Source organism: Rhinichthys klamathensis, unplaced genomic scaffold (genome assembly GCF_029890125.1).
Source record: "Rhinichthys klamathensis goyatoka isolate OS25496 unplaced genomic scaffold, OSU_Roscu_1.1 h1tg000814l_1, whole genome shotgun sequence".
NCBI lineage: Eukaryota > Metazoa > Chordata > Actinopteri > Cypriniformes > Leuciscidae > Rhinichthys > Rhinichthys klamathensis.
In genome coordinates this window covers 223,512-250,340 of record NW_026607201.1, presented here as the reverse complement: position 1 = coordinate 250,340, position 26,829 = coordinate 223,512, and the positions used below count along the sequence as shown (strand labels likewise).

At 35.5% G+C, this 26,829-nt stretch overlaps 4 protein-coding genes across 6 annotated transcripts in view; 2 read left to right on the top strand and 2 right to left on the bottom strand.

Annotated features, from left to right (window-relative positions):
* Positions 1-107: 107 nt before the first annotated feature.
* On the top strand, positions 108-4,040 carry uox (urate oxidase). Its single transcript, XM_056243587.1, has 8 exons — positions 108-273; positions 388-600; positions 1,032-1,148; positions 1,621-1,699; positions 2,754-2,940; positions 3,057-3,180; positions 3,416-3,499; positions 3,782-4,040. Exons 1-8 carry the CDS (start codon positions 253-255, stop codon positions 3,854-3,856), a joined length of 900 nt encoding a protein of 299 aa, XP_056099562.1. The 5' UTR covers positions 108-252; the 3' UTR covers positions 3,857-4,040.
* Positions 4,041-4,404: 364 nt separating this feature from the next.
* samd13 (sterile alpha motif domain containing 13) lies at positions 4,405-10,601 on the bottom strand. 2 transcript variants are annotated; one of them, XM_056243588.1, is made up of 5 exons: positions 10,457-10,601; positions 9,503-9,665; positions 9,216-9,258; positions 6,573-6,684; positions 4,405-5,274 (listed from the first exon to the last, which is right to left on the bottom strand). In XM_056243588.1, exons 3-5 carry the CDS (start codon positions 9,251-9,253, stop codon positions 5,131-5,133), a joined length of 294 nt encoding a protein of 97 aa, XP_056099563.1. In that variant the 5' UTR covers positions 9,254-9,258; positions 9,503-9,665; positions 10,457-10,601; the 3' UTR covers positions 4,405-5,130. The 2 variants fall into 2 exon arrangements, with proteins under 2 accessions (XP_056099563.1, XP_056099564.1); XM_056243589.1 differs by having other exon boundaries at positions 9,216-9,255.
* Positions 10,602-11,541: 940 nt separating this feature from the next.
* prkacba (protein kinase, cAMP-dependent, catalytic, beta a) lies at positions 11,542-22,658 on the bottom strand. Its single transcript, XM_056243590.1, has 10 exons — positions 22,343-22,658; positions 20,776-20,837; positions 20,558-20,686; positions 15,271-15,369; positions 15,061-15,143; positions 14,850-14,976; positions 14,635-14,730; positions 14,436-14,558; positions 11,798-11,962; positions 11,542-11,697 (listed from the first exon to the last, which is right to left on the bottom strand). The coding sequence occupies exons 1-10, from the start codon at positions 22,536-22,538 to the stop codon at positions 11,572-11,574; spliced, it is 1,206 nt and encodes a 401-aa protein (XP_056099565.1). The 5' UTR covers positions 22,539-22,658; the 3' UTR covers positions 11,542-11,571.
* Positions 22,659-24,291: 1,633 nt separating this feature from the next.
* Positions 24,292-26,829, top strand: part of ttll7 (tubulin tyrosine ligase-like family, member 7) — a 148,001-nt gene continuing 145,463 nt past the window's right edge. The window contains exon 1 of one of the 2 annotated variants that reach the window (XM_056243582.1): positions 24,292-24,488. The gene's annotated coding sequence lies outside the window, so the exon portion shown is untranslated. The remainder of the gene's footprint in view (positions 24,489-26,829) is intronic. The other variant, XM_056243581.1, reaches the window with a different exon arrangement.

Genomic DNA, 26,829 nt, shown 5'->3' with positions numbered 1-26,829 from the left:
AACTTTTGGCCAGATGAAATGTTGGGTTGTGGATGGGGTGGAGAAGGACGTGACTGTGGTCACTGAGTAAATTGAGAAGGACAGAGGAGAGAGGTGGCTTGTTTTGGAGGGTTATCAGCAAATCAGAATCTCTGTATGGAGGTGGGGAAGATCATTGATCATTTGGACCCATTACAAAACAATAAAACTGGTGCCTCCTTCAAAAACCTCCTCCAACCACTGGTGTAGTCAGCAGTGACTCCATTTACAATCATGGCCACTACCTCAAATCAGGTAAATACATTTCATTTTCATTCATACTGTAGATGTGTCATGCTAGCCTCTTTAAAAAAAAGAAAAAAAAAAGAAGCTTTTATACAGTATTATTTTATAATGTGTCTCGTGTAGAATGTGGAGTTTGTGAGGACGGGCTACGGGAAGAATACGGTTAAAGTTCTTCACATCCGTCGTGAAGGATCTCATCACCACATTACTGAGCTGATTGCAGACGTTCAGTTAACCCTGAAGACCCAAAAAGACTATCTGACTGGAGACAACTCTGATATCATCCCCACTGACACAATCAAAAACACTGTCCAAGCTCTTGCCAAAATAAAAGGAGTAGGTCTTTTTATTTGTTTAATTTCGCTCTTATAAGTGATTTGATTTATAGCTTTTTTCCCCCTCATATATAAATAAAAACTAAATAAAAGTAAAAAAAAAAAAAAAAAGTTTTTACGAAAATGATAAATGAGCCTAATTGGTTTTGATGAAGACAAATATTTAATATGTCTGAATCAACTTGATTTCATTAGGTTACACTAATATTAATAAATAGTATTTTTTCACGGTTAGTTCAGGTAAAAACTTATTTTTTTTACTTTTTACAGTGAATGCCAACCAGCATTAGTTTCGATAAATCAACAGAGATGTCGAATGTACAAAGTGTTCCATGAATTGGTTATTAAATCAACTCAATCATCTTGTAATTAAATAGCTGATGTTTAGTTGTTTTAAGCAATGTCTGTATAAGAATATTTCTTGTCTTGCAGATCAAGACCCTTGAGGGCTTTGCCCTGGATATTTGTGAACATTTCCTCACAGCATTTAATCATGTCACAAGAGTGAGGGTCAACATTGATGAAGTTCCCTGGAAGAGACTGGAAAAGGTGTTGTGTTACCGCTAAAGCATATATGCAGTGACTTTCAAAAACAAATGAGATATTTGTATATATTTTTCATCATTTAGTCAATCCCTTTTAATAAATCGGCTTACAAATGAGGAACATCACAAGCAATGAATTATACAAAAGTCAACAATATTCACAGTACTGCAATGTGAATAAGCAACACCTGTAACTGCGCCTGTATAAACTTAAATGGAACTTCATACATCCACTAAAAATGATCTTGACACCAGTCACTTACAATTCATAGAAAACATTACCTACAAAAGTGGTACATTTTAAGAAAAGCTCTAGGACAGATTTTTTTTGCAGATTTCATTTTGTATAATAAATGTTTGATTTATATGACTGATTCTTATTAAATGAATTGGTTTGCAATACATTAAAGTGACCAGTATGCTATAGTCGATTAACACGTTTTTTATATCCAAAATATTATGAATGTGTTTAACAGAATGGAGTTGAGCACACACATGCTTTTATCATCTGCCCTGAGGCCTGCCGCTTCTGTGAGGTCGAACAACATCTGAGTAGTGAGTAAAAATCAGATTCTGAACTAGTGATGGTGGTCTGAAGGAAAACAATTAAAGGAGTAGTTCACTTCAGAATTCAAATTTCCTGATAATTTACTCCCCCCCACGTCATCCAAGATGTTCATGTTTTTCTTTCTTCAGTCAAAAAGAGATTAAGGTTTTTGAGGAAAATGTTCCAGAATTTTCTCCATATAGTGGACTTCAACGGGAACCAACGGGTTGAAGGTCCAAATAACAGTTTCAATGTAACTTCAAAGGGCTCGACACAATCCCGGCCGTAGAATAAGGGTCTTATCTAGCGAAACGATCGGTCATTTTCTATTTGAATTTAAATTTATTAAAATTTTAAACCCATTTATTTAAACCCATTTAAATACCTTTTAACCACAAATGCTCGTCTTGCACGTCCACGACTGCACTCATTACGTAATCACGTTGGAAAGGTCAGGCGGTGACCTGAACTTAAAAAATGTTTAGGGTAGGGCAAAAAATTCCATCTCATTTTCTCCTCCAACTTCAAAATCGTCCGAAATCATTGGTTTACCTTTTATTAATTTTTTTTGTTTCACTTCGTCTTTGCACATTCGTTTTGTAAACACTAGGTCAGTACTTCTGCCTATATCACGCGTGACCTTTCAACATGATTACGTAATGCGTGGCGCATAGCAGTACTAGTGCAAGATGAGCATTTGTGGTTCAAAAGTATATTTATTTGTGATTGTAATGTTTTTTTCTTTTTAAATGACCGATCGTTTCAAGAGATAAGACCCTTATTCCTCGGCTGGGATCGTGTAGAGCCCTCTGAAGCTGCACTGAAACTGCAATTTGGACCTTCAAACCATTGTACCCTATTAAAGTCCACTATATGGAGAAAAATCCCGTAATGTTTTCCTCAAAAACCTTAATCTCTTTTCGACTGAAGAAAGACTGAATGAAAATCTTGGATGACGTGGGGGGTGAGTACATTTTAGTTCTGAAGTGAACTTATACTTTAAGGGGAAAGAATATTGTTGTTGTATTTGAGCAAATTTTTGTTTTAATGTATTTTTCTCAGTGACTCCAGTGGTTCACAGCGGTCTAAGAGATATGAAGGTACTGAAGACTACTCAGTCTGGATTTGTGGGCTTCCTGCGGGACCGTTTCACCACTCTGACAGAGGCAAAGGACAGATTCTTCTGCACTTCCGTTTATGCAAGATGGCGCTACAACACTCACGTAAACGTGGCATTTGACGCTGCATGGTAAATGCAAAACCTTTAGACGTGCCAGCAAAGTGTGAAACTTTTAGACATGCCATAGGACGTGATACATGTTATGTGTCATATATGTATAATGTACAATGAAAATGTCCTCGTAGGAAAACAGTTAAGGACACCATCATTCAGAAGTTTGCGGGACCCTATGATCGTGGAGAATACTCTCCTTCAGTTCAGAAAACTCTGTACGATACACAACTCCTGGTACTTGACAGAATTCCACAGGTAAGTCAAACTGATTTCAGTTTTGTGTGACTTTTGTTAGTGCAAAAACTTTTGACTTTTGTTACTAGTACTGTTTAGACTTAGGGTTAGTGATTTGAACAAAGCCCCAAAACAAAGCATGACCTTGAGTGGCTTACTGCTTTATGTTACTCATTTATATACACTAGAAATTAATATACTATTCCATGTCATAAAAAATGTGCTTTTATGTCTTGTCATCAACTGAATTCAATAGGTTGAGGAAATCGAGATTGTTATGCCGAATCAGCATTATTTTGTCATTGACATGACAAAAATGGGACTCTCTAACAAGGATGAGGTGAGAGACAGAGAACATCCTGGGGAAAAAGCCAGTCACACACAGGTTATCAGTTCAGACGAGTCTGAATATCTGTATTGACACAGAACAAAGTTCAGAGTTTTCAGGCTCTGACAAAATCAGGACTTTTGAGGCTGCTACTCTTAAAATTACTTTATTGCCACATTTCTACAAACCACTTTGTTATCCCAACTTAAGAGTATGAAGGATATGTGGAGTGTTGCTTTGTATGTATTTATATTTCATTTCATGTCACATTACGTTGTTGTGCTTTCATTTCAGGTCTATCTTCCTCTCGATAATCCAGCAGGAAACATCACAGGCACTGTGCGCAGAAAACCACGAGCCAAAATGTAAAGACCAGCAACATTCACAAACTAGACATCTCATATACACAAAACAAATCAAATCTAAAGCAATCTAGCATGATTATCTGTTTAAATATTCAACAAACAGGATTTTTATTTTATTTTTTACAGATAGATTTTTTTTTGTGTAATCACACGAGTAAATAAAATTTACAAATATAAAAATGTTGAAATGATCCATTTCTATAGCTTTCAGAGTTATAACTGTGTTCTTCAAAAGTAATTAAATTAAAATAGATAGAGGTGAAAGGTGTTTACAGCAGTGGTTCTGGAGTAGCAATAAAAAACATTATTAACATTAAAGATCAGTTGGCTTCATCATCTTATTTCATTGATCACTAATACAGGTATCAACATTGAGGGGGGGAAAAAGAAAAGAAAAAGAAAACAGCATCAGTTAATCATACCAATACATGCCAGTAATGTTTCTGGTATTTGACTGTTTTAGGAGATTGTTTTTTGTGGAAAACTGATTATTACATTTATTATTCGCATGCACAAAGGAAGTTAAACAGCACTGTAATGAGGACCAGGTAGTGGATTGTTTCAGCAATCTGAAAAAGCACCATTTATTGCAGGCTACACTGGCCTTTGTTTCCTCTTTTTAAAACACCCTGTATCACAAACTGCTTTAGCTTTACAGTGTTGTGCTGTCTGTCAACAACAACAATTCACCAATTCATCAGGAATCACATTGTTAGTTAAATAATGAAATGAATAAACAGAATTAATAGCAGCACAAAGCACTGTCATTCTGACAGGATTCCTGAAAACAAACCTCACGCGTTCAGCCTTTATCATCATTTTCCGACATTTGATCATTTGTGCTGTCAATTTATCTCAACACACTTTTTATCTATTAAAACTGGAAAAACAAAAAGGGGAATAAACACCAACAAGCTGATAAAATCTCAACTGTGACAGCAATGTTGTCAATCTCACTTCCGTTCAAAACGTACTTCATGCATTACACAGAAACATCTCAGTTTTTCATTTGACATCACAGATCACATTATCAAACCGAGCATTTAATCTTAAAAGAAATTATGATTTATGGACAAGCACACAAAGTCAAATCTGAAGGAACACACTGTTAAACATAGGTCGGCTGAAAACTGTAAATGTGCCTATACAGCAGAATGAGACCTTAAAAGCAATAAATTCACCATGTTTATTTATCAAGATGCATAAAATGTATTAGTTCTGTCTGCAGTTTCCCTGCACTGCGTGATTGTCTTCCATGCGTCCACATGGCTGCAGCAGCTACGAGACGGTACTTTTTAAATGTTGGGTTTGGAGAGGCTTGACATGATACTCGTATATCTTCAGTGCAGGACCCAGTTTTATTGACAGTCCGGTTAGAACGTCATTACGAGTCATTAATAAAAGGGATTTGCCATCGATTTCCTGTAAGTTTAGCAAACATAAATAAATACAGAAACACAGAAGACAAAATAATAACATGAATATTATTGAAAACAGAAAAAGAAACAATACTACTGTGAAATAATTTAAAAATAATAATGTAAATAATGGTTTCCTATTTTAATATACTTAAAATATAATTAATTTTTGTGATGCAAAGCTGATTTTTCATCAGCCATTACTCCAGTCTTCAGTGTCACATGATCCTTCAGAAATCATTCTACAGTAGTCAACATTTGAAGTGGATCAAAACGATCTTTCATCAAGGTTATACATGAATCTTGAACAATACCCGTTCTTGTCTTAGGACAACTTTGATGAACTTTTTTGATACACTTCAAATGTTGACTACTGTAATATGCTAATTTATTTTCAGTGTTGGAAACAGCTGTACTGCTTAATATATATTTTTTTAACCTGTGATACTTTTTTGCAGGATTCTTTGATGAATACAAAGTTTAAAAAAAAAAGAACAGCATTTATTTAAAATAGAAATCTTTTGTAACAATATACACTACCGTTCAAAAGTTTTGGGTCAGTAATAAAAAAAAAAAAAAATTAATACTTTTATTCAGCAAGGATGTAAGTTGATAAAAAGTGATAGTAAAGACGGTAATACTTTACAATAAGGTTCATTACTTAACATTAGTTATACCTTAGTTAACATGAACTAAGAATGAACAATACTTCTAGAGCATGTATTAATCTTAGTTAATAATAATTTCAACATTTACTAATACGTTATTAAAATCAAAGGTTGTATTTGTCAACATTAGTTAATGTACTGTGAACTAACATTAACAAAGATTAACAAATACAGTAACAAATGTATTGCTCATTGTTAGTTCATGTTAGTTACTACATTAACTAATGTTAACTAATGAACCTTATTGTAAAGTATTACTGTGAAGTCTTTTTTAGATATTGTTAGAAAAGATTTCTATTTTAAATAAATTATGTTCTTTTTATTCATCTATGAATCCTGAAAAAGGTATCACAGGTTCAAAAAAATACTAAGCAGCACATCTGTTTCCAACATTAATACTGAGTATCAAATCAACATATTAGAATGATTTTCTGAAGGATCATGTGACACTTAAGACTGGAGTAATGGCTGATGAAAAATTAGCTTTGCATCACAGAAATACATTTTAAAGTATATTAAAATAGATAACCATTATTTTAAATTGTAATATATATATATATATGACTTACAAAGAAATGTGTCATGACACTGTGCAGCAAATAACTTGTATATGAATATGAAAATGAACCCCTACCTGATCCTGGAAAGCGTTGGCTTGCTCCTCAAACCCTGTTGCTTTAAAGTAATTGACCACATCCGCCACAGCCCAGTGCGCGGGGTCAGTAAGCTGCCCATTCTCCACAGAGCTATTAGGGAGTGAAAAATATTCAACTGATGCGATTTAACCATTCCATATGTCTACACAATCTTCCAAGCTATGAGATCACTTTATAACACTTCATCACTTTCAAATAATCACTTTAGGCTTAAATCTGTTTCATGTGGGCTGTAGGATATCACTAAAAGAAGTGTCCAATCAGACATGGTTCTCTGCCTCTCTGCGTTAGTATTTGCTGACATCAGTTTGCCTGAAAAGTTTTTGGAGGGCAGGGTCATGGAGAAAGGGTGTGTGCTCAAATCACTTATTAAATTTGCGCATAAGCTCTTGTGCAGTAAAATCTGCTTCGGTCAAATCAGTGTTGTAATAATATTCTGATCTTCAACAACTGACAGTGCATGAATATTTAAAATAAAATCAATGTGATTATCAAACAAATTGGCAGCAGTTGCCATGCAAACCATTTATTTTCAGTCCCGTTGCCATGGCTCTGCCCTTGTGTAACAAATGAGAGGCCAGGATGTTAAAAGTAGATTTCCTGCACTGTTTCTGGATTCGGGTGGCTCAGTAGGTAGTATGTTGCGTCACAGCAAGAAGGTCCTCAGTTCGAGCCCCAGCTGAGCCAGGTGGTTCTTTCTGTGTGGAGTTTGCATGTTCTCCCCATGTCCAAAGACATCCAGGCTAGGTGAATTGAATATGCTAAATTGGCCATATAAGCGAGTATATTTGAGTGTCCCAGCACCAGTGTTGCACGAGTTAGTGCACTCTTAGTACTGGGTTGTGTCAGGAAGGCAACGGGCGTAAAACCTGTGCCAAATCCAATATGCGGATAATTCCGCTGTGGCGACCCCTTACGGGAGCAGGCAAAAGAAGATGATGATTTTTCACCAGTATTGTACAACACAAACTGAGGGCTGGACTAAGAATTATTTCCAAAAATGGTCAATTCCTTGGAACCCAAATTTTCGAATTCTTAAATTCCCTATTGATTTTTATGTACAGGGAAGCAATAATAATGGATTGCGAAGGGAAGTTCTGCTTTCTGACTCAGAGCCACTGATGGAGCATGAAGATGACTGGTTTATTCCATCAGAGTGGCTGAGTTTGTTGTCGGATGAAATAGGCCTATTAAAGTTATTCACATATTGAGCCCAGGAGGAAGGGGTCCATCTTAAAAAAATCTTTGTTCCGAGCTCAGGTAACTTTCAAAACAGTCTGTAAAGTGTATAAAACAGAAATATTTAATGTGGGCTTAATTTTGTCATTGTATACACTAGATGTGTTGATACGGTAATAAGATATCACAATAATTAACATGCATGGTATTGTTATCGTGGGCACTTCAAAATACTGTGAATAATTCCTTATTACGAATTATTTAGATTTTTAGAGTGCATTTTAAGAATACTTTTCCATCACCCGGTTACATTTCAAACACTGTGTATGCTGTGTCAAAGAGGCATGTGCACTCTGATGTAAACAAGCCCAACACAGATGAGAAAGGCATGGAGGAACGAGTGAAGGAGACGCGCTGAATTAAAATGCACATTCACTCTCTGACGCTTTTATGGGGCAGCAGAAATGCAGCCGTTACCCTGGTAACCCCGCAAACAAAGCAGCTGCTGTTTCGGATCAGTATTTAATTGTTCCAAGCAGCCAATCAGATTTTTATATTCGCTATGGTGTTCATCACAGCATCAAATACTTAATGACTTAAAGACTTAATAGGCTGTCTATTTTTTCAAACAAACATTTTTACATTTAAATCTGGACTAAATCATTCTTTATCATTGTTCAGTAACACTTTACATTAAGGTTATATTAGTATATTATCGAAATATAAAATGTAAAAAAAAAAAAGATATATAAAAAGGGTAACACTTTACAATAAGGTTCATTAGTTACTGCATTAACTAACATGAACTAACAATGAGTAATACTTTTGTAACAGTATTTATTAATCTTTGTTAATGTTAGTTAATAAAAATACAGCTGTTAATTGTTTGTTCACGTTAGTTCACAGTACATTAACTAATGTTATTACATGGCTTGGTTGAATTCTAATGTAGAAAGCGGTCTGTTATTTCTTGATAAATGGCCGCTGCTAAGTATAACACACCGTTGCCATGAAAAACAGAGCCTTGCCATGGACACAGTTCTGTTCACTCGCTCTACATTATCCCGCTTATTACATGGCTACCTACCAAATAAATCAATAATTTGAGATAATAATAACTACTGTAACAAATGTAGCTATTGCTCAATGTTAGATAATGTTAGTTAATGCATTAACTTAACGGGACCTTATTGCAAAGTGTTACACTGCTCTTTATCAGTTTGAAACCTTTGTTTACTTTATAGGCTACACTTGTTTTGTGTTTTGTTTTATGGTATTTAAATGTTCCTAGTTCTTTTTGCTATAAGAAAAGTTATTAAACCTGTTAGGAGAACAACACTTTTTTGTATCTTAATACCACGATAATACAATCATACCATGATTAAAGCTTCAGCAATTATCGTTAAATTAAAATTTGATACCGTCACATAGTATACACTTACCTTTTGGTGTCCACTGACCCGTTTTCCTTGGCTTCCATGACTGCTGGATTAAAAAAAAAATCTCTATGGATTCCGATTCAATACATGCAATTATAGTCTATCATCACAAGCTCCTGTAGTAGTTGCCTAAGAAATACTATAGTATGGGAGATGCTCTATTTTCATTTAATTCATTTAATTCATATTTACAAATTCTGATAAATTCTTGAGGTGCAACGAGACGCTCTGCTTTGATATACACTAATAAATATCTTATTAATCTGATCAACAAGTGATCTATAGCTCACCTGTTTGTCAGAGAGGTGAGACTGCTCTATTCCATTAGATGTGTTCAGTTGTATCCTCATGGCCTTCATCAGTCTCCCGCTGTGCAAAAGTGCCCCATTTTCCATACACTTACACAAACCTCCAAGCTTCTGAATAAATCTTTGTGTAGTCAGAGAATTGATTCTGCAAAAAATAATTAAAAAAATAATAATAATAATCTGAGCAATAAAAAAATGATCAAGCATTCTTTCACTTAACTCAACCGATAATTTAAGCACTGTGATCCTTCAGGTGAGTAATAAACCAAAAAGTTCAGGACCACAAAAGAGTTAAATAGTTGTTAAATAGAGGAAACTAGAGGAAATACATTGTAAGGTAATCTGTCAGAAAATAGCCTAAATCAAATTACAAGCAAATTACTATTTTATTATAATCATTATTATCATATAAAGAAACTCAATGCTGTTTTTAGGTTTGAGAACAGCTTAAATTACATGCGAAAAATATCAGTTATAAGGGAAATTAAAATAAGCGTTTCCCTTTCTGGTTTGACAGGTTCCGTGTCTGTGAAGAGAAACGCGATAAACAAAATGACAGCCATATTTTTTTTTAGCACAGAGAAGTGATTTTTAATTATAAATAAAACATCTAATAATTTATTGTAAGTAAAGTATTTTTAATAACTGAAAAATACCGTATGCAATATATTAGTCTTGCTATAAATATCTGTAACTGTATCACTGAAGCTGTAATCTGATAGGCTAAACAGAAGTATTTTTTCAACAAAACATATATTGAATATATTACAAGTGTTTTTTTTTTGATGAATTTCAACAGTGTGATGATTAATAAAGCAGATGATGAACTCATTAGCCAGCTAGCTTCCTATAACTCCACATTTATGACATTTGCCGTCATTCTAAGAAAACAAAACGACACTTTCCAATTGTTTGGATGAAAAGCTTTTATCTTACCAATTTGTTTTATGATTGGATGATTTATGTAGATGGTTTGGATGTTATTGATTCCCGATCATTGAAACAATATTACGCTTTTTTCGCCCAGCACAATCCGACAAATGCAGGAACGGGGAATCTTGGGTAATGTAGTCTCGAACGATGGGAAATGTAGTTGTTCACAAGCATGGATAGATTTTTAAATCAACCTGATATTTTTACCTGAGAAATCAATGCAACAGAAATAATCCGTTTTACCACTTGATTTTTATCCAGGATTGTAACAGTATTTGACTATTTATTATATTACAAATGCGATTTTCTCTGCAAATCCACTTCTTGATGAAAAAAAGGCAATACAATACAAAACAGGATACTAAAAAAACATCCTAGCATCCTAGGGCTTAATTCAAGTAGGGAAGTAAAATCATTCACAAACATAAGGACAAACAAAAGACAAAGAAAATACACTGACACTTTGCAATGAAAATACACTGGCAATGCAAATCATTTTATTTTATTCAGTGTCAAAATTATTGGTCACAAAATTGTACAGCATGATCTCTACAGCAGATATAAAAATAATAGTAAAAAAAAAAAAAAAACCTTCACATGAAATATCAGGATCATATGATTGAGCTGTATACCATTGTTTTGGGGATCTGTTTTCCAAAGCTGGAGGAAAAAAAACATTTAAACAAACAATTTTACATTGTACTTTCTTTACCTTTTCATATTTCTGAACAGCCACAGACAGGCTTTCTTCAGCATATACACATATTCTACAGTTATCACGGGCACACACACACACACACACACACACACACACACACACACACACACACACACACACACACACACATACGTAATAGAGAATTGAGCTTTTTCATATATTAATACTGAACATATACTTTTCTTTAATGTGTAAAAGACGGGGAAAATGGAGCACTGTTCCATGGTAAAACAAACTGCAAAAGTTAAAAATAGGCTTTATTCAATGTATAAATTAACATTATAAAGTAAAACTTTTATGTCTAATCAAATGTAAAAAAAAAAAAATAATAATAAAAAAAAATAATTAAGGAAACCAGACCTTTAAAAAAAACCCTCCTAATAAAGCTTTTACAGATACCCTAGAACTCCAAGAACTCTTTTGTACATTTCTCTGTGACAGATACCCGTATGTTTTCCTCATCATATTCATCAAAGTTACTTGTGTCTCCAGGCCCTCTGCACTTTGGTATGATGGGAGCATCGACCTGTAAAATTCATGAAGAAATAAAGAGCGGTTCTCAAGATCCATTCAGAAACTTGAATCCTGAAAGTATGAATATGGTGTTAAAGAACAAGAGGCCACACCTTCTTCTCATAGATTGCGATCCAGTCTGTCGTAGCAAACCATCTGTGGTTTTTGATGTCACTAACTCCATTTTTCAAATTGCCGAAGCGCTTTGTGAGGTCCACTTGCAGCAGATTGCGCAGAACATCCTTCAGGTCTGAACTGAAGTGTGAGGGGAATCGTACCTGTGCAAATCAAGTATTCACATCTGAATGTTTGATATTTATCCAATAATCTCTAATTATGTTTTTTTTTTTACATGCATTGTTGTAGAAGTCAGGAAATGTTGAAAACATCTCTAGAACTTTTGTGTGTCAAATACTCCTGTTAACATGTTTATTCTGGTCCCAAATATATGATGACATGATATTATTTATTATTATTATTTATTGAATACTGATGAAGCAATAAAGTTTGTGTAAAATAAATAGAAATTGTGATATACTTTAGATATAGGGCCAACACTAAGAGGGAATTCCACTGACAACTATACTGAAAAATAAATTGTGCTAAAAAATGTGCAAACAGCCACTCAGAACACCTTAACAATGAGCAAAGCAAAATCCTGGCAACTACCCAGAATACTCACACATTTTGCCACTCACGACTCAAATAAAATTTCAATAAAGGAATCTATAAAGTATCATTTAGTCAATTTTCCTCATCCTCTCCTTGGCTCATTTGGACCCAAAAATCATTTTCTTTTCATTTTTTAAAATGGAGTGTTCATCAGAGTGGTCCAAGACCTTAGGACTTTTGTCACATTTGAACTTGGAACACACACACACACACACACACACACACACACACAGGATTTGAAGAGTTTATGTGGTTGTAATAAAAATAATAACAAATCCTTCCTTCGCGTGCGAATTTGACCACCATAGAAGGAATGAAAAGGGATTTTTTTAAATTGATAAAAAAAAAAGGGGAAAACAAGGAATTCCCTAGGAATCTCCTAGATTTGAACTCATCTACAATGCAGTACAATTATAACAGCATTTTCTATTTTTGTACCCCCCAACCCCCGCCCCCCGGTGTCCACCTTACTATCTTAAATTATCAATATACACTTCAGACATGCACGTCAGTATAAACACTAACCTAAAAATGCTCAAAATTAAAACATGCTAAAACCATACCAAAAAATGATTTTATAATGTCTAATTTGTAAGTCGCTCTGAATAATAATAATAATAATTCATCAAATTTATATAGCGCTTTTCTGGACACTCAAAGCGCTTCACATAGAAGGGGGAATCTCCTCAACCACCACCAATGTGCAGCATCCACCTGGATGATGCGACGGCAGCCATATTGCGCCAGAACGCCCACCACACACCAGCTTATTGGTGGAGAGGAGACATAGTGATGAAGCCAATTGGTACATGGGGATGATTAGGAGGCCATGATGGACAGAGGCCACTGGGCAAATTTGGCCAGGATGCCGGGGTTACACCCCTACTCTTTCGAAAGACATCCTGGGATTTTTTGTGACCACAGAGAGTCAGGACCTCGGTTTAACGTCTCATCCGAAGGACGGGATAAAAGCGTCTGCTAAATGACTAAATGTAAATGTCTAAATATATACCTGAATGCATACTGAAGAAAAAAAAAACCTGAAGAAAAATGACTTAGGGACCCTGGGGAACAGTACATTTGCACCATATATTATAGAGCTATAAGGCCATCTAGTGGCAAGAGTTATGAAATATCATGTATTTTTTTTCCCCCACAAGAGGTCGGCAAAGACACCCAATGTTAGACCTTTTAAAGAGTTATTTTGTATTTAAAGGGGTGCCCATTTTCCACAAGTTGGAAATGACGACCCTGACTCTTGACGACCCTGATTCTTTAGGGTCGTCATGTAAAGTTTGTAACATACTAAAAATTATGGTTAATTTTCCTCAATAGTTGTATAAAACAACACCATTTTTACCTCATCAAAAACAGCTCTGTTCACAGCGACCGGTTTCGGTGCATGTCTCTTTAAATGATAATGAGCAACTGCTCACCAAAGAGTATAGAAGCACCTCTATATATGTAGAGGTATACTCTTTGTGCTCACCCCACCCCTCTCCTTCGTGGGGCGTGATGACACAAGACACGTAAAGTGCTTCCTTGACAACCTGCCTTGGCAGACAGTATACAAATGGCTAAGGGCGGAAATATGCTAATTCTGGACAGTCCGTCAGTGGTCGTGGGCGGAGCATGAGCAATATGACATCATTGAGAGTGTTTAGGCTTTTTGAGGATTAAAAAAAAGGAGTGAATGGACTTTTTTCATTGTATGGTGGTTGTGTCCACACACTGCAAAGACCAAACACCATATAAAAGTGAATTTTGCATCCGATGACCCCTTTAAGTGAAAGAATGTGCAGAATGTGCTTAAATTATTTTACTAAATTAAATTATTGATAAAGTCTAGTAATTTAGAGGTAAATAAAAAAAAATATATACATCTCCAAAAAATGCATTAAAAAGACAAAAAAATATAAGAATGAAATGATATAAGCTTTCTGGGCAAAAAAATAAATGAATAAGTATAATTTTAGGACCCACGAGGGAAGGAATTGTTACAGGTATGGGAGGAGAGGATGATACATATTCATTATATGTTGTTTTTTTCTTTCGTCGAAATTTTTTAATTCTTCTTACCTTGCCAGATACGATTTTCTCATAGATCTGAATAGGTTGATCCGCGAAGAAAGGTGGATATCCAGCAGCCATTTCATAGATCAGAACACCCAACGCCCACCAGTCAACAGCTTTGTTGTAGCCCTATCAAAGAAAAAGAGCAAACACTGAGACCTCGTTGAACTCCTAAGGAGGAAGAACTACCGGCGTGTTTTCTTACCTTGCTGAGAATGATCTCTGGTGCCAGGTACTCTGGTGTACCGCACAATGTCCAAGTTCTGCCTTTCACTCGTTTGGCAAAGCCGAAGTCTGTTACCTTAATCACATTCAAACATATAAGAGTTATGGATGAAGCTAATTAAAATAATGTATAATTCAAGACCAAAGTGAAAGTAACATTTTATCGGAAGATCAGCAGCCAAGTGACTGGCACACCTGGATGTATCCCTGATGATCAATGAGCAAGTTTTCAGGTTTCAGGTCCCTGTAGATAAGGTCTAGAGTATGAAGATACTCGAACGTCAGAACAATCTGAGCGGCATAGAAACGTGCATTCTGCTCACTATAAGGAAAAAACAGTTATTTCATTGATAAATTAATGTAAGAAGGCTAATAAAGAGTTTTTATTAGTTTTTAAGCGGTTCACCTGAATCTTCCAATCCGTCTCAGATGTGAGAACATCTCACCGCCTTGGATATATTCCATGACCATGTACAAATTTGAATTATCCTGTTGAGGGAATTGTTTAATGAAATTAATTTTTGTTTCACATTTTTGCAGTAGCCTTGCCAATGATTCTTCCTACAAACACACACTTTAACATTGTCTTTCTTCTCAATATGAATTGCTCCTGTACCTTAAAAGCGCACTCCAGCTTCACAAGGAAAGGAAAGGAAACTGCTTGTAATATTTTCTTCTCATTTAATGTGTGTTCTATCTGTTTGAGCTTCACCACCTGGAAAATCATCAAAAGCAGGGATTAAAAAAAAAATTGTGAGAAATAATTAATAATATGAAAAAAAACAGGCAATAATTTTTATTATAATATTTTAATGTACTATAAGCATATTTTACCTAGCAGTATAAATAGGGTACAAGGGGGATACATTTCTAGTCCCAAAATATATAGTAAAATTCTGTTTTATTTATTTAATATTAATATAAATATTTAATATTAATGCGGCAACCGCATTACAAAAATAAATAGTTTAAGAAATGGATATAGTAAATTTCACGGATTCTCATTAGCTACATTCATTTTTGGTTAAAATAAAATAAAACAACATTAGTCTTGTTGTATTTCTATGTAAAAACAAGCAAAGTTGTGATTTTAAAATACCGATTTTTAGAGTGACTGCAAAGCCGCTGGATCCAGACATGATGGTTCTTTCTTCAGACATTCCAACGCTATCTCACAACCAATTCGTAGGTTTTTTTACGAGGTGGCTTTTGATATTTATTCAAATAAATTCTAAAAATAATTTAATAAATATATTTTAAATTAATTTAAGTTTGAAACGTGCACCAATGTTGTATGCAACTTTAGAGACGGTCCTTAAATGTGCGAATGTCCAATGTCAAGCCAATTTTACATTTAGGCTATGTAACATGTAATCCAAAGCGATTTACAGTTAAACTAACAATAGGACAACAATATGCAAGTGTTATGACCCTTCCCAGTATAATATAATGCAGTACATGTAGGCATACTTATATACTGTATATATATATATATAGAATAGAAGAGAAAGTGTTAGTATTAATTGATCAAGTGTTGATTTTATGCCAGTATATCACTGGACATGAAATATCGCTCAGCATGAAACTTTGCGCGTTAAGTTCATATTCTGAGTCTGCTTGCCTGTAGCCTATGTACAGCCTACATCCCCAATAAGGAGTTTGGTCTTTTATATCACTGTATTAGTCCATTAAGCTATGATATCATTGATTATGGTGAGGTATTGAGGGAAACCGATTATAATCCCGTTCAGAAAGCTGATAACATGTAGGCTACTGCAGGGCAAGTAACAAGGAAAGTTATTTAATTAAACATAAACACAGCTTTTGTGTATTTATAATCTTTTCCGTATATATACCGACCCAGATAATCATCACAAAAACTTAATGCATGCTCAATTGCTGTAAATGAGTTTTTATGAATGAATGGCTTGCTCTAACTGTTGCTCGTCTTCGTCAACAACACGCGCTTGCACTCCCTGCTGGTGTGGACGACTAACAGCAGATGGGGATTATGCTCGGTAATCTACTGCTTTTCCTGCAGTTCCTGGATGTCAACGTTGAATTTACTGTCGAATTTGAACCACTGAATTTGAGGAAGCGAATTTGCAAAGCGAAATAAAATGGACCGAAAATTGCCTGTTGAATATTATAGGTTGTATTTTTAAACACTTTGAATGTTTTGGAAGTGAAATATGAAAGGTGAATAGGCCTATGGATTATTGAATTCTTAATAATGAAAATGTGTTTGAAATGTTTTGAATTGAAATATTCACAGCTTAAATATTCAACCATGTTGAATTTCAGCCCATAAAAATGCAAGCCCTAAAAATACAATGCATTACAATTTAAGCATGGTTAATGCAATGCCTATTTTTTTTTTCAAGTAGTGCAATTCAACAGGCTTTTTTGTTTCAAAAACATTTGTACGGTGGCCGCGCTGCAACTGAAGAAAACACATGCAAATAGAAAAAAACACGTGCAAATAGAAAAAAACACCCGCAAATTAAGAAAACATCTTCATCAGTTTTACAACACACGTGTGCTCCAAATACTCACAACACACAAATACAGAAACGCGCTGCAAAAGCTCACAACACAAATACAGAAACGCGCTGCAAATAACACAGACCACAACGGAAATGTTTCCAGGGGAACCAAATAAGTGACGAACCTGGCTGGGACGTGCTGGCATAGATATCCATAAATCTATGCGTGCTGGTGCTTACAGCTTAAAATTATACTTTATTTATTTATTTAGTTATTTGTGCAAAACATACAGAGATTACATTTTTTTATGACATACAACTTGTATACAATGTACAAAATGTATTAACAATATGTTCAATGTCATCAGAATACAAATGAGAAAAGAACAATGAGCTGGAAACTAAAATAAATAAATAAAAAAGATAAAGAAGAAAAACATGAAGGAAAGATATTTATCTATACATCAGTTACACTGTACAAATTGTTTCATGTTATTACATTTTCATAAAGAAAAGTTTCGTGAGAAATGTTAGGTAATGTAGGGTCCAAAATTTTAAAGTTAAGACACACAGATATATACACACGCATATTTTAAAAGCTTTTTTGTAAACTAAAACTAAAAATGTATTTGCATCCGTTATGTTAACAGCATTATATTTCTTTTGTAAGACCAGCTGATGGACACCGTGCTGCGTTGTCATGGGAACATCCCAGGTGAAAATAATGAGGAAATTACGTTGTCTTTCGTTGCTCCCTTCATCAAGTGCGTTCCACACGGCTGCCTAACAGCACACTAGAGCCCTGCTCACTCCACAGTCCCACTTTAAGGGCTCTGCAATCTGCCCTTCGAAGGGAGTATGGCATAGGGAAGCTCACGAGCAATAAGCACGTCTCAGCCGGGTTCGTCACTTATTTGGTTCCCCTGGAAACATTTCCGTTGTGGTCTGTGTTATTTGCAGCGCGTTTTCTGTATTTGGTTGTGTTGTGAACTTTTGCAGCGCGTTTCTGTATTTGGAGCACACGTGTGTTGTGAAACTGATGAAGATGTTTTTTTTAATTTGCAGGTGTTTTTTTCTATTTGCACGCGTGTTTTTCTATTTGCATGTGTTTTTTTTTCTATTTGCACGCGTTTTTTTCTATTTGCATGTGTTTGCTTCAGTTGCAGCGCGTTGAGCTGTCTTGGCCACCGTACATTTGCCATTATTTTACTTCCATATAAACTCGTCCGAATTCGTAGGCTACCATTTGTCTAAACCCCAATGATGGGTAAGGGGTAGGTCATTCGTACGAATTCACACGAATTCGGCAATTTGTAAAATATGTAGCCTATGATTTAGCCACCTCGTAAAATACGTACGAATTGCCGTGAGATCGGGTTGGTCATTCACACATTTCGCTTTTTCTTCTTATTTGTCAGATCGGAGTCACATAGCCTACACATATACATAAACAATAAATAATACAAACAAACATAATCCCTTTCGCCAGCTCTAACGTTTCCATGCTCAATCCTCTCATGATGAATCCTCTCATAAGGCACATGATGACACTAACTACGTTTTTAGCTACACGACAACGATGTAGTAATTTTTTTTACTAAAAAGTATACAGACGACAACGTTTTTATAGACTGAACACGTAATACACGCATGATGTTGCCGTTTTCAAAAATTCGTAAAAAGTTTTCTGTTTTTAGTTGAAAACAGTGTTGAGTAAACGGCCCCTCAAACAGTCTGATTACGTGACAGTCATCAGTGGAAACAACATCATGGCTCACTGTGGTTTGGTCCTGGCAACAGAGGAAGTTTCAGTTTCCTCTCTGTTATTTTTTACCATTTAACATTACATTCTGACACATGAAACAAGGCCCAGACCAGCCAGACACAATTAAACTGTCACATCTGACCTGTTTTTGATTTTCTTGAAATTTGAAAATGATAATCAAGCAAATTCAATGTTTAAGAAACATAAAATAATATTTTTAGTTTTATGTCCTCTGTAGAGAATATCTGGACTCAGTTGTTAGGAAATAGAGTACAATTATGTTTAAAATACATGCTCATTTTCCTTCACAAATCTTTTTTTTTTTTTTTTTTTTTTAGCTAATAATGTCTTCTGTAACCCTGATAAATGTTTTTGTTACGGCCGGGTCAGGTAAAATGAGTAGAGGAGGGATCTAAATGCAGCACTTTACTATAACGATAAAGACGATAATCCACAAGAGAAACAATGAAGAAGATCACAGGAGAAACACGCGACAGCATTGACAAAGAACTGAACAAACTGAGTGCCTTACACAGGATAATGATGAACTAAACAAGGAGTAGGTGGATGTAATCAATCAAACAATGAGTAATGACAACAAATGAAACCATGACAATCAAGGAAACAAAAAGAAAACAGGAAATAAGTATGTATAAACTATATAGCTGCATCCAAAATCACATACAGTCAGATTAGGTACTACATTTGAATTTGAACTTACTTTGCGACCATTAAACAATATGTTATATATATATATATATATATATACATGCTTATACACTACTCTTACAAACTGTTTTTCGCATACTATCGATTTCGGATGCAGCATAAGAGATACGAAACTGAAACCAAAACCTAAATGTCACAGTTTTAGTATATCATAACCATAATTTGTGTAAACATGCTCAAACATGCATTTTAGTGTGGGACTAGGCTTAAGCCTTGTCTGTGATACCGGCAATAATGCCAAATTTTGTGAGGAGGCTTCTGAGCATGCTCAGTTTGATGATAACTGATCACCCATACCAATCTTGAAAAACTTGTTAAAGCATGGGGACTTCTGAGCAAATGTAAATATTTGTTATTCAGAATTAATGTATATGTTTTAATAAATGTAATACATTTTTGTTAAAAATCACCATTAGGGTGATTAGTGTTGTTCTTCTTTGTGAAGTTTCTTCAATTTTAGTGATTACATTATTTTGGTGCATAGAAGCAGCCCTACATAACCTTTGAGTTTGTGCCAATACCTGCAAACTGCTTGTTTAGTGGAAAGGTTAGTAATATTTGCATTAGTAATGTGCAATATTAATACTCAGCTTGCAGGCAAAATGCAGGCTTTTTTTTATTGTTGGTAGTTGATAGAACTCATTTTTACAAGTAATTTATTTATTTATTTTTACAGTGGATGTCCTTTTCAGAGGACATCTGATGAATCAGTGTCTTCATTGTAAAACCATACTCTTCTTGGAAAATTTAAAAATAAATATTTACAAAATTGTATGCATTTTGCTCTGAAAAGCTCAGTACTCTTTAAGAGACCTGTTGTTAAATAATAAGTCTCAGAGGAATTAACAAAAACAAATGTCTTCTACAGAGGACAAATAGCAATTGCTGGGTCCTGCAAGAGGATATACAGTATGCATACTCACTTTTTGCCTGTCCAGAATCTTCATAGCATAGTATTGTCCCGACTGTCTGTGCTTGACTAGCATTACTCTTCCAAAAGATCCAGTCCCAAGAGTTTTCAGTCTGTCAAAGTCATCAAGACATGATGTGTTCTGCAGATCCAAAGGCAGAGGACAACAATTAGTTCTGCTGGAGAAAAGGGACTTTGACTTTGATGTTTACTGTAATAAAGCTCTCATACCTGTGGCTGACTCTCCCATTTAATCAAAAAATCTTCTTTGGCTTTTGTCAAGACTTCTTTCACTAAACGTAACAGATTACAGAATTAACATCAGTGGCAAAGGATTGCTCTCTGCTTGTTTTTAATATAAACCATAAATTGCTTTGTTTGGAATACATTTTTTAACATTTTGTTAACTTAATTTTAATTTGTGCAATCAACTTCAATTTGTAACACACAAGTTAATGCATTTAAATTGGTTCTAGCTACTGTATGAATCCTTCTGTTAGGATTCCCTGGCCAGGGTGTTTCTAGCTTCCAGCATGCTTTGCAAGGGATTGGATGGGGAGAATAAATGTTGAAATGAAATGTCATTTTAGGTTTTTGAGCAAGAAGAAGAAGAAAAAAAAGCAGGAAACCTCAGTGGAGTCAGTGCACTTCCTGCCAACACCATGTTAGACATAATACAAATTAAAATGGTAACACTTTACAATAAGGTTCATTAGTTAACATTAGTTAATTACATTAGTTAGCATGAAGGAATAATGAACTGCACTTATGCAGAATTGCATTTATTCATCTTTGTTAATGTTATTTTCAACATTTACTTTATTAAAATCTGGTTAACATTAGTTAATGCATTGTGAACTAACATAAACTAACAATGAACAGCTGTATTTTTATAAACTAACGTTAACAAAGATTAACAAATACAGTAACAAATGTATTGCTCATGGTTAGTTCGTGTTAGTTAATGCATCAACTAATGTTAACTAATGAACCTTATTATAAAGTGTTACCATTAAAATATTTAAAAAGTGTGTGCTATAGCTATAGTGAATGCTTTTTTGGGGATATTCACTTCAGGTAGGTTTCTGCTACACAGAGTATTTGAGTTGAGCTTGCATGGCTATTTCATGTAAAGAAAACATTACACATATCTCCCCTTGACAACATTATAAATGTTTTCATAAAGCCAGCTACAACAAACATTACAATATATATAGGCCTAAGGATTTTTGATGGATATCTTTTATGAGGTGCAGGCTGCCACTTGATCATGAGATTTGCATCTGTTTGTCAGATGTAACAGGGTGAATTTGGTTACATTTTATGTTGTAATTTCGCTGGAACCAAGAGTGTTGTGTCTATAAATACAGATATCAACTGTGATAGCTGTGTGCAGGGTGGCCTATTATCGGGTCTGCTACGAACTAGGAAAGATAATAATACATGTCATGCTTTAACAGCCACTAAGTGAAACTTCAGGTTTGTTTGCTTCTGTGAGAAGACTTGTTTCTCTTCCTGTTAAAACCACAAACCGTCTGACAACAATCAAACTGTACAGAAATATATGCCTTTAGACAAGGCTAACACATTTTACTCTCATCAGATATTTACAATAAAAGACCTACATCACATCATATCCTTCAATCTATAATGGTTGAGAAAATAAACCAGATATGCTGGTTTATGCAATGAGTTAAGACTTGCAAAGAGTAGTTTAAGAAAGCAGGAGTGCATTGAAACAACATTCATTAGATCGTTTATTAATTTCAAATATATATCTGAAAAGGCTTAGACTTACTTGTTGCGTCCCAAAGGCCAGTGTACTCTGACACATGTGGCCCTTCATTCTCTAGTCCTTTCTCCTGGTTTCCTTTCCGGTATTTGTAAAAAAAACGGCTAGCTAAAGTGTCCAGTCTGTGAAGGGCAGAGTTAGTGCCTGATGACTGCCCAAAGTTTGGATCTTTTGTCTGGGCCATCACACACGCACTGTTCATACAGGAGGAAACTCTCTAACTGGTTGATAACCACAAATGCTCTTCAACTAAAGTCTCTGGAGCACAGAAAAGCCATAGTCATTTCCTGTTTGAAAGTAGATTGACAGAGTCTTTGTCTTACCACCAACTGAGCTACTTCCTGATAGAATATGTGTTAATGAAGAAGTAAATACGGGTCATCAGGCCCTTTGCTCAACATCCCAAACAGTGGAGGAAAAACAAAAAAGACCCTCTGAGGTTCCAAAGGCCAACACAGGGAGAATGTAGGCTATTGATTCCCACTGACAGATAACTCGTCAATACTAACCTAGAAATCTTTTACTTATTCTCAGAAAATACAATTTCTTTCTTCTGCAGCTGAACACAAATATATTTTGAAGAATGTTGGTAACCAAACAGTTAATGGGACCCATTGGTTTTCTTGACTTTCATTGACTCCCCCACCCACCTATATTCTTCAAAATATCTTCTTTTGTGGTCAGCAGAAGAAATAAATGGTACAGGTTTGGAACAACTTGAGGGTGAGTAAATGATGACATTATTTACATTTTTTGGTGAACTATCCCTTTTACGTAAATTTTATGTCAAGATATGCTATTGACCATATCATTTGATAAGAAAAAGTGTGGCTTAACTTTTCAATAAAAATGTGCCTAATGTTGTTGCTGTCATTATGCGCTCTATAAAATAATCACATCAACAGGTTCATCAGTGTTACTCAGTCCTGACTTATGCAATTACTCATGTGAAGTGTGATTATTGACTTGTATTATTGCTATTCATCACTCTAATTCACAATTCAAACTAAGTTTCCCCTGATAAAATCTCCAAGGTAAGTATGGTAACATCAAACAAAAAACAAACAGAAAACAAACAAACAAACAAACAAACAAACAAACAAACAAACAAACAAACAAACACGTGTGCACCTTTGCAGGCAGTTGCCATTAGACATTAGACAAACAGAAGTAAAACAATAGGCCACCGCCGTGTCCGAACGGTTAAGTCGTGGCGCCATCACGTGGAGAACAGAAGGAATAAACTTAAGTGATGAAACACTTCTTAGTATTTTAACATTTTGTCTATCCACATTAATTGGCCAGTTTATTAAAATGCACGACTAAATGATTGAAATATCATTCAAACACAAATGTTACAAAATTACTAATAGGCTAGGTTGACAAAATACATTAAACATTAAACACCAATAGTTGTTTGAATATTAAGTTTAAAAATACAAAAAAGCAAAATCTAGCTGTATTTTATTTACTGTAAATTTTAAGTCACCTTTTAGTTTTTAATCTAATGTCACAGTAGCCTAAACTGTGGAAAATGCTTAACAATTTAATTTTGTTCATAGATTGGTTTCTGTTAGGGTCACATAATAACATTTTATGAAAAAAAAATGATCAAATTAATTTATAAATAGGAAATGTATAATATGTATTATTTATTAGCATCTTTATTGATATTAGTCATCTGAATAAGAACCCGGATGGAAACATTGGTTTGTTGCTAAGAATCCGTGCGCTCCGGAAGAGTCCATGTATTTCGCAGTGGGGAATTTTGGTCACTCAACAGTAAACTTACACGCTAAAGAATGCCCCTTAATCATGTAGTAATACACAGCCATTTTATAAAATTTTATAGGCAATAAAAATGTCCAAACTCTGGTTAAATTATATTGTGTTATTTATACTGTGTAAAGAGCATGCAGTCCATGCACCCCTATCTGAAGAATAGGTCGGTCCATCTTCATCGTACACTTGCGGTAACTGGACAACATACAGAGCAGATTGAGGGCTTTCATTCAAAGCCAAACATTTAATTGAAATGTTAAAACGAAATAATATTAATTAAGGTAACAAATAAGAATTACACACAAACAAACAGAGAAAAGCGAGGAACAGCGACATCATCGCAGACAGAGAGACAGAAGCCCGTGTTTAGGTAATTTACTCAAAACCTTCTCATTTTCATCATCAATGATCTGATTACAGTGGTCACAAAGTTTATACAAAATAATAATGCTGTTGACATAATTATTCAATTGCTTGGGCTCAGTCTCTGTAAGCTATCTGGCTGTCTTGTGTGTCAGAATGCGGCGCATCTCTCATCCGCATCTACTGTTTATAAATAATGATAATTTGTCACTTTAATAACATGCAATATAGCCTAAGCATTGTTGACAAGTTCGTTGTGCAGTTTAGATGAACAGATGCATAAATCCTGGCAATGCATTACCGGTGTTTTATCATCTGGGCCTCCTTGCATCAGTGGATCTTGCAGAGAAATCAGAGGCAAATGAATCACATGACAGCGCGAAACACCCTGTATAACTGTGAGTTAGAAGGAGAATGAACGGAGAAAGGCACGTGTTTGGATGCAGATCTGGTCTTCTGATCATCCTCGTTATATGTGGCCTACACTACACACAGCACAGGCCAACACTTCCATCACATAATGATCATGAATTAACCTGTGCACATGAGCCAAGAACAACAAAAGATCAGGATCTATCTGTCTGTCTGTACATTTATCCACCTCATGCCACAGCCTCTATAGCCTCTTAGCAGTAGACCTCATAATATAACGTTTGTTGAGAGGGTGCCATGAGCTCTATGCTGTAACAGACCAGTGATTCAAGTCTAACTGCAGATTACATCACTGATGTCTTCTGTTCATGGGAGAGAATGGTGTCTAGGAGAGGTTGATGTTTTTTTCTTCATGGTTCACTGTTGCAATAAACAAATTCGTTAAGCATTGTCCAGAGCAGGAGATTTGAAGATTTCTGCTGTTCTATCTGTCTGGCAGCGTGTCTCCTCAAAAACACTGGATGCGAAAATAACCCATATTACAAAATGTGACATTAAAACATGTAAATAACGAAAAAAGCAAATAACACTGCCCAACAGCAACATCCGCAGGTGAAGTTACAGCGGGAGGCGCTGATCCCATTGACTTAAAAAAGACCCCCTACATGTCTGTGGGGGGTGATTGAGAATGAATGGGGAAAGTCACGTGAGAGGAGGCAATGTCTCCATCATGATATGATTGGATATGATTGGTTTGTGCGATAAATCCCGCCTCTTGTTTACGTGCTCATTCTCAAATTGTCCCGAATAAAGACATGTGTTTCTCAAACGGAAGGTTGCATCCTACGAAGGCTGCATTATCTCAGCTGCCACGTATCAAACGTCGCTGAAGGCCGTCTCAATTTGAAGGATCCTTGGAAGGCAGCCTTCGTTTTGCGTCCTTCATTTGGCCTGTTTTGAAGGATGCTTCGGATGTATCCTTCGTTTCCTTAAATCACACACAATCCTTTGCACACATTTAAATTCACGAAAATAAACGGACGGAAAACGAGTCTGTATTGAGCTTTACTGAGTTTATTATGAAATGTAAGACAAAAATGATGTTTCGGACATGAAATCATAGATGTTATCTTTTGTTTAGCTGTAAATGAATCACTTGACACTAAACTGACAAAAATGTAAGCCACTGGGAGACCTCAGATGGCTGTCATTCACTGTATTACATTAATAAAAAGACAGTTAATATAACGATTTGTAATACAAAGCATTTATCCAAAATTAAGTTTTAAGAAATAGCCTGAAAACATTAGCCTGGCTCCGCCCTCCTACGCACTTCCGCTCAATTTTATTTTCCTTCAGTACTACGTCTGGGATTGTGCTGTAGACTTTGGTTTCCAGAAATAATTTTTTTACCGGTCCAATCAGCGAACAGAGGGAGTGGCTGAGAACGATGACGTTGATGTAGCGCGTCAGTTTGAGTTGGAGTTCAGTAATGGCAGCGGAGAAAAACGTGAGAAAATCTATTCGGTCCGTTGTTGCAAAACTGCCGAATATCCAGAAGTTAAAGCCGGAGCGAGATCAATGTTTGCTAAGTGTTGTTGGTGGCCATGATGTTGTGGCCCTCCTCCCCACGGGGTTCGGGAAAAGTTTAATTTTCCAGCTCACTCCGCTAGTGGTGAATGAGTTAGCTAAGGCGAACGATAGGATGCAAAGCCGATAGTTGTTGTCGTCTCCTCTTGTTGCACTAATGGAGGACCAAGTGAGGGAGGCAGAAAGGTTAGGAGTTGGTGCTGGGCAGCTCGGCGTGCACGATGATCACTGTACAGCATTTGCGGCAGATCCGAAACGACCGCAGCGGCGTATTGTTAATGATTACACCCAGCTTCGACAGTTGACTGAATACATCACTGTCCTTAGTGTCAAATATACATTTAGAATTTAGAATTGTTCCTTGAACTCTTAAATTCGATGAACAA

What these genes read in the sequence shown, in the direction of transcription:
- prkacba (XM_056243590.1), bottom strand. Translation starts at nt 22,538, where the DNA reads ATGAACAGTGCGTGTGTGATGGCCCAGACAAAAGATCCAAACTTTGGG. An exon ending in AATGGGAGAGTCAGCCACAG is followed by an intron (nt 20,687 to 20,775) that starts GTATGAGAGCTT and finishes TTGGATCTGCAG; the next exon opens with AACACATCATGTCTTGATGA. An exon ending in AGCTGGAGTGCGCTTTTAAG is followed by an intron (nt 15,144 to 15,270) that starts GTACAGGAGCAA and finishes TTCCCTCAACAG; the next exon opens with GATAATTCAAATTTGTACAT.
- uox (XM_056243587.1), top strand. Translation starts at nt 253, where the DNA reads ATGGCCACTACCTCAAATCAG. An exon ending in CCTGGAAGAGACTGGAAAAG is followed by an intron (nt 1,149 to 1,620) that starts GTGTTGTGTTAC and finishes TGTGTTTAACAG; the next exon opens with AATGGAGTTGAGCACACACA. An exon ending in TACTTGACAGAATTCCACAG is followed by an intron (nt 3,181 to 3,415) that starts GTAAGTCAAACT and finishes TGAATTCAATAG; the next exon opens with GTTGAGGAAATCGAGATTGT.
- samd13 (XM_056243588.1), bottom strand. Translation starts at nt 9,253, where the DNA reads ATGGAAGCCAAGGAAAACGGGTCAGTGGACACCAAAAG. An exon ending in GGGTCAGTGGACACCAAAAG is followed by an intron (nt 6,685 to 9,215) that starts GTAAGTGTATAC and finishes ACTCCCTAATAG; the next exon opens with CTCTGTGGAGAATGGGCAGC. An exon ending in CCAACGCTTTCCAGGATCAG is followed by an intron (nt 5,275 to 6,572) that starts GTAGGGGTTCAT and finishes CTAAACTTACAG; the next exon opens with GAAATCGATGGCAAATCCCT.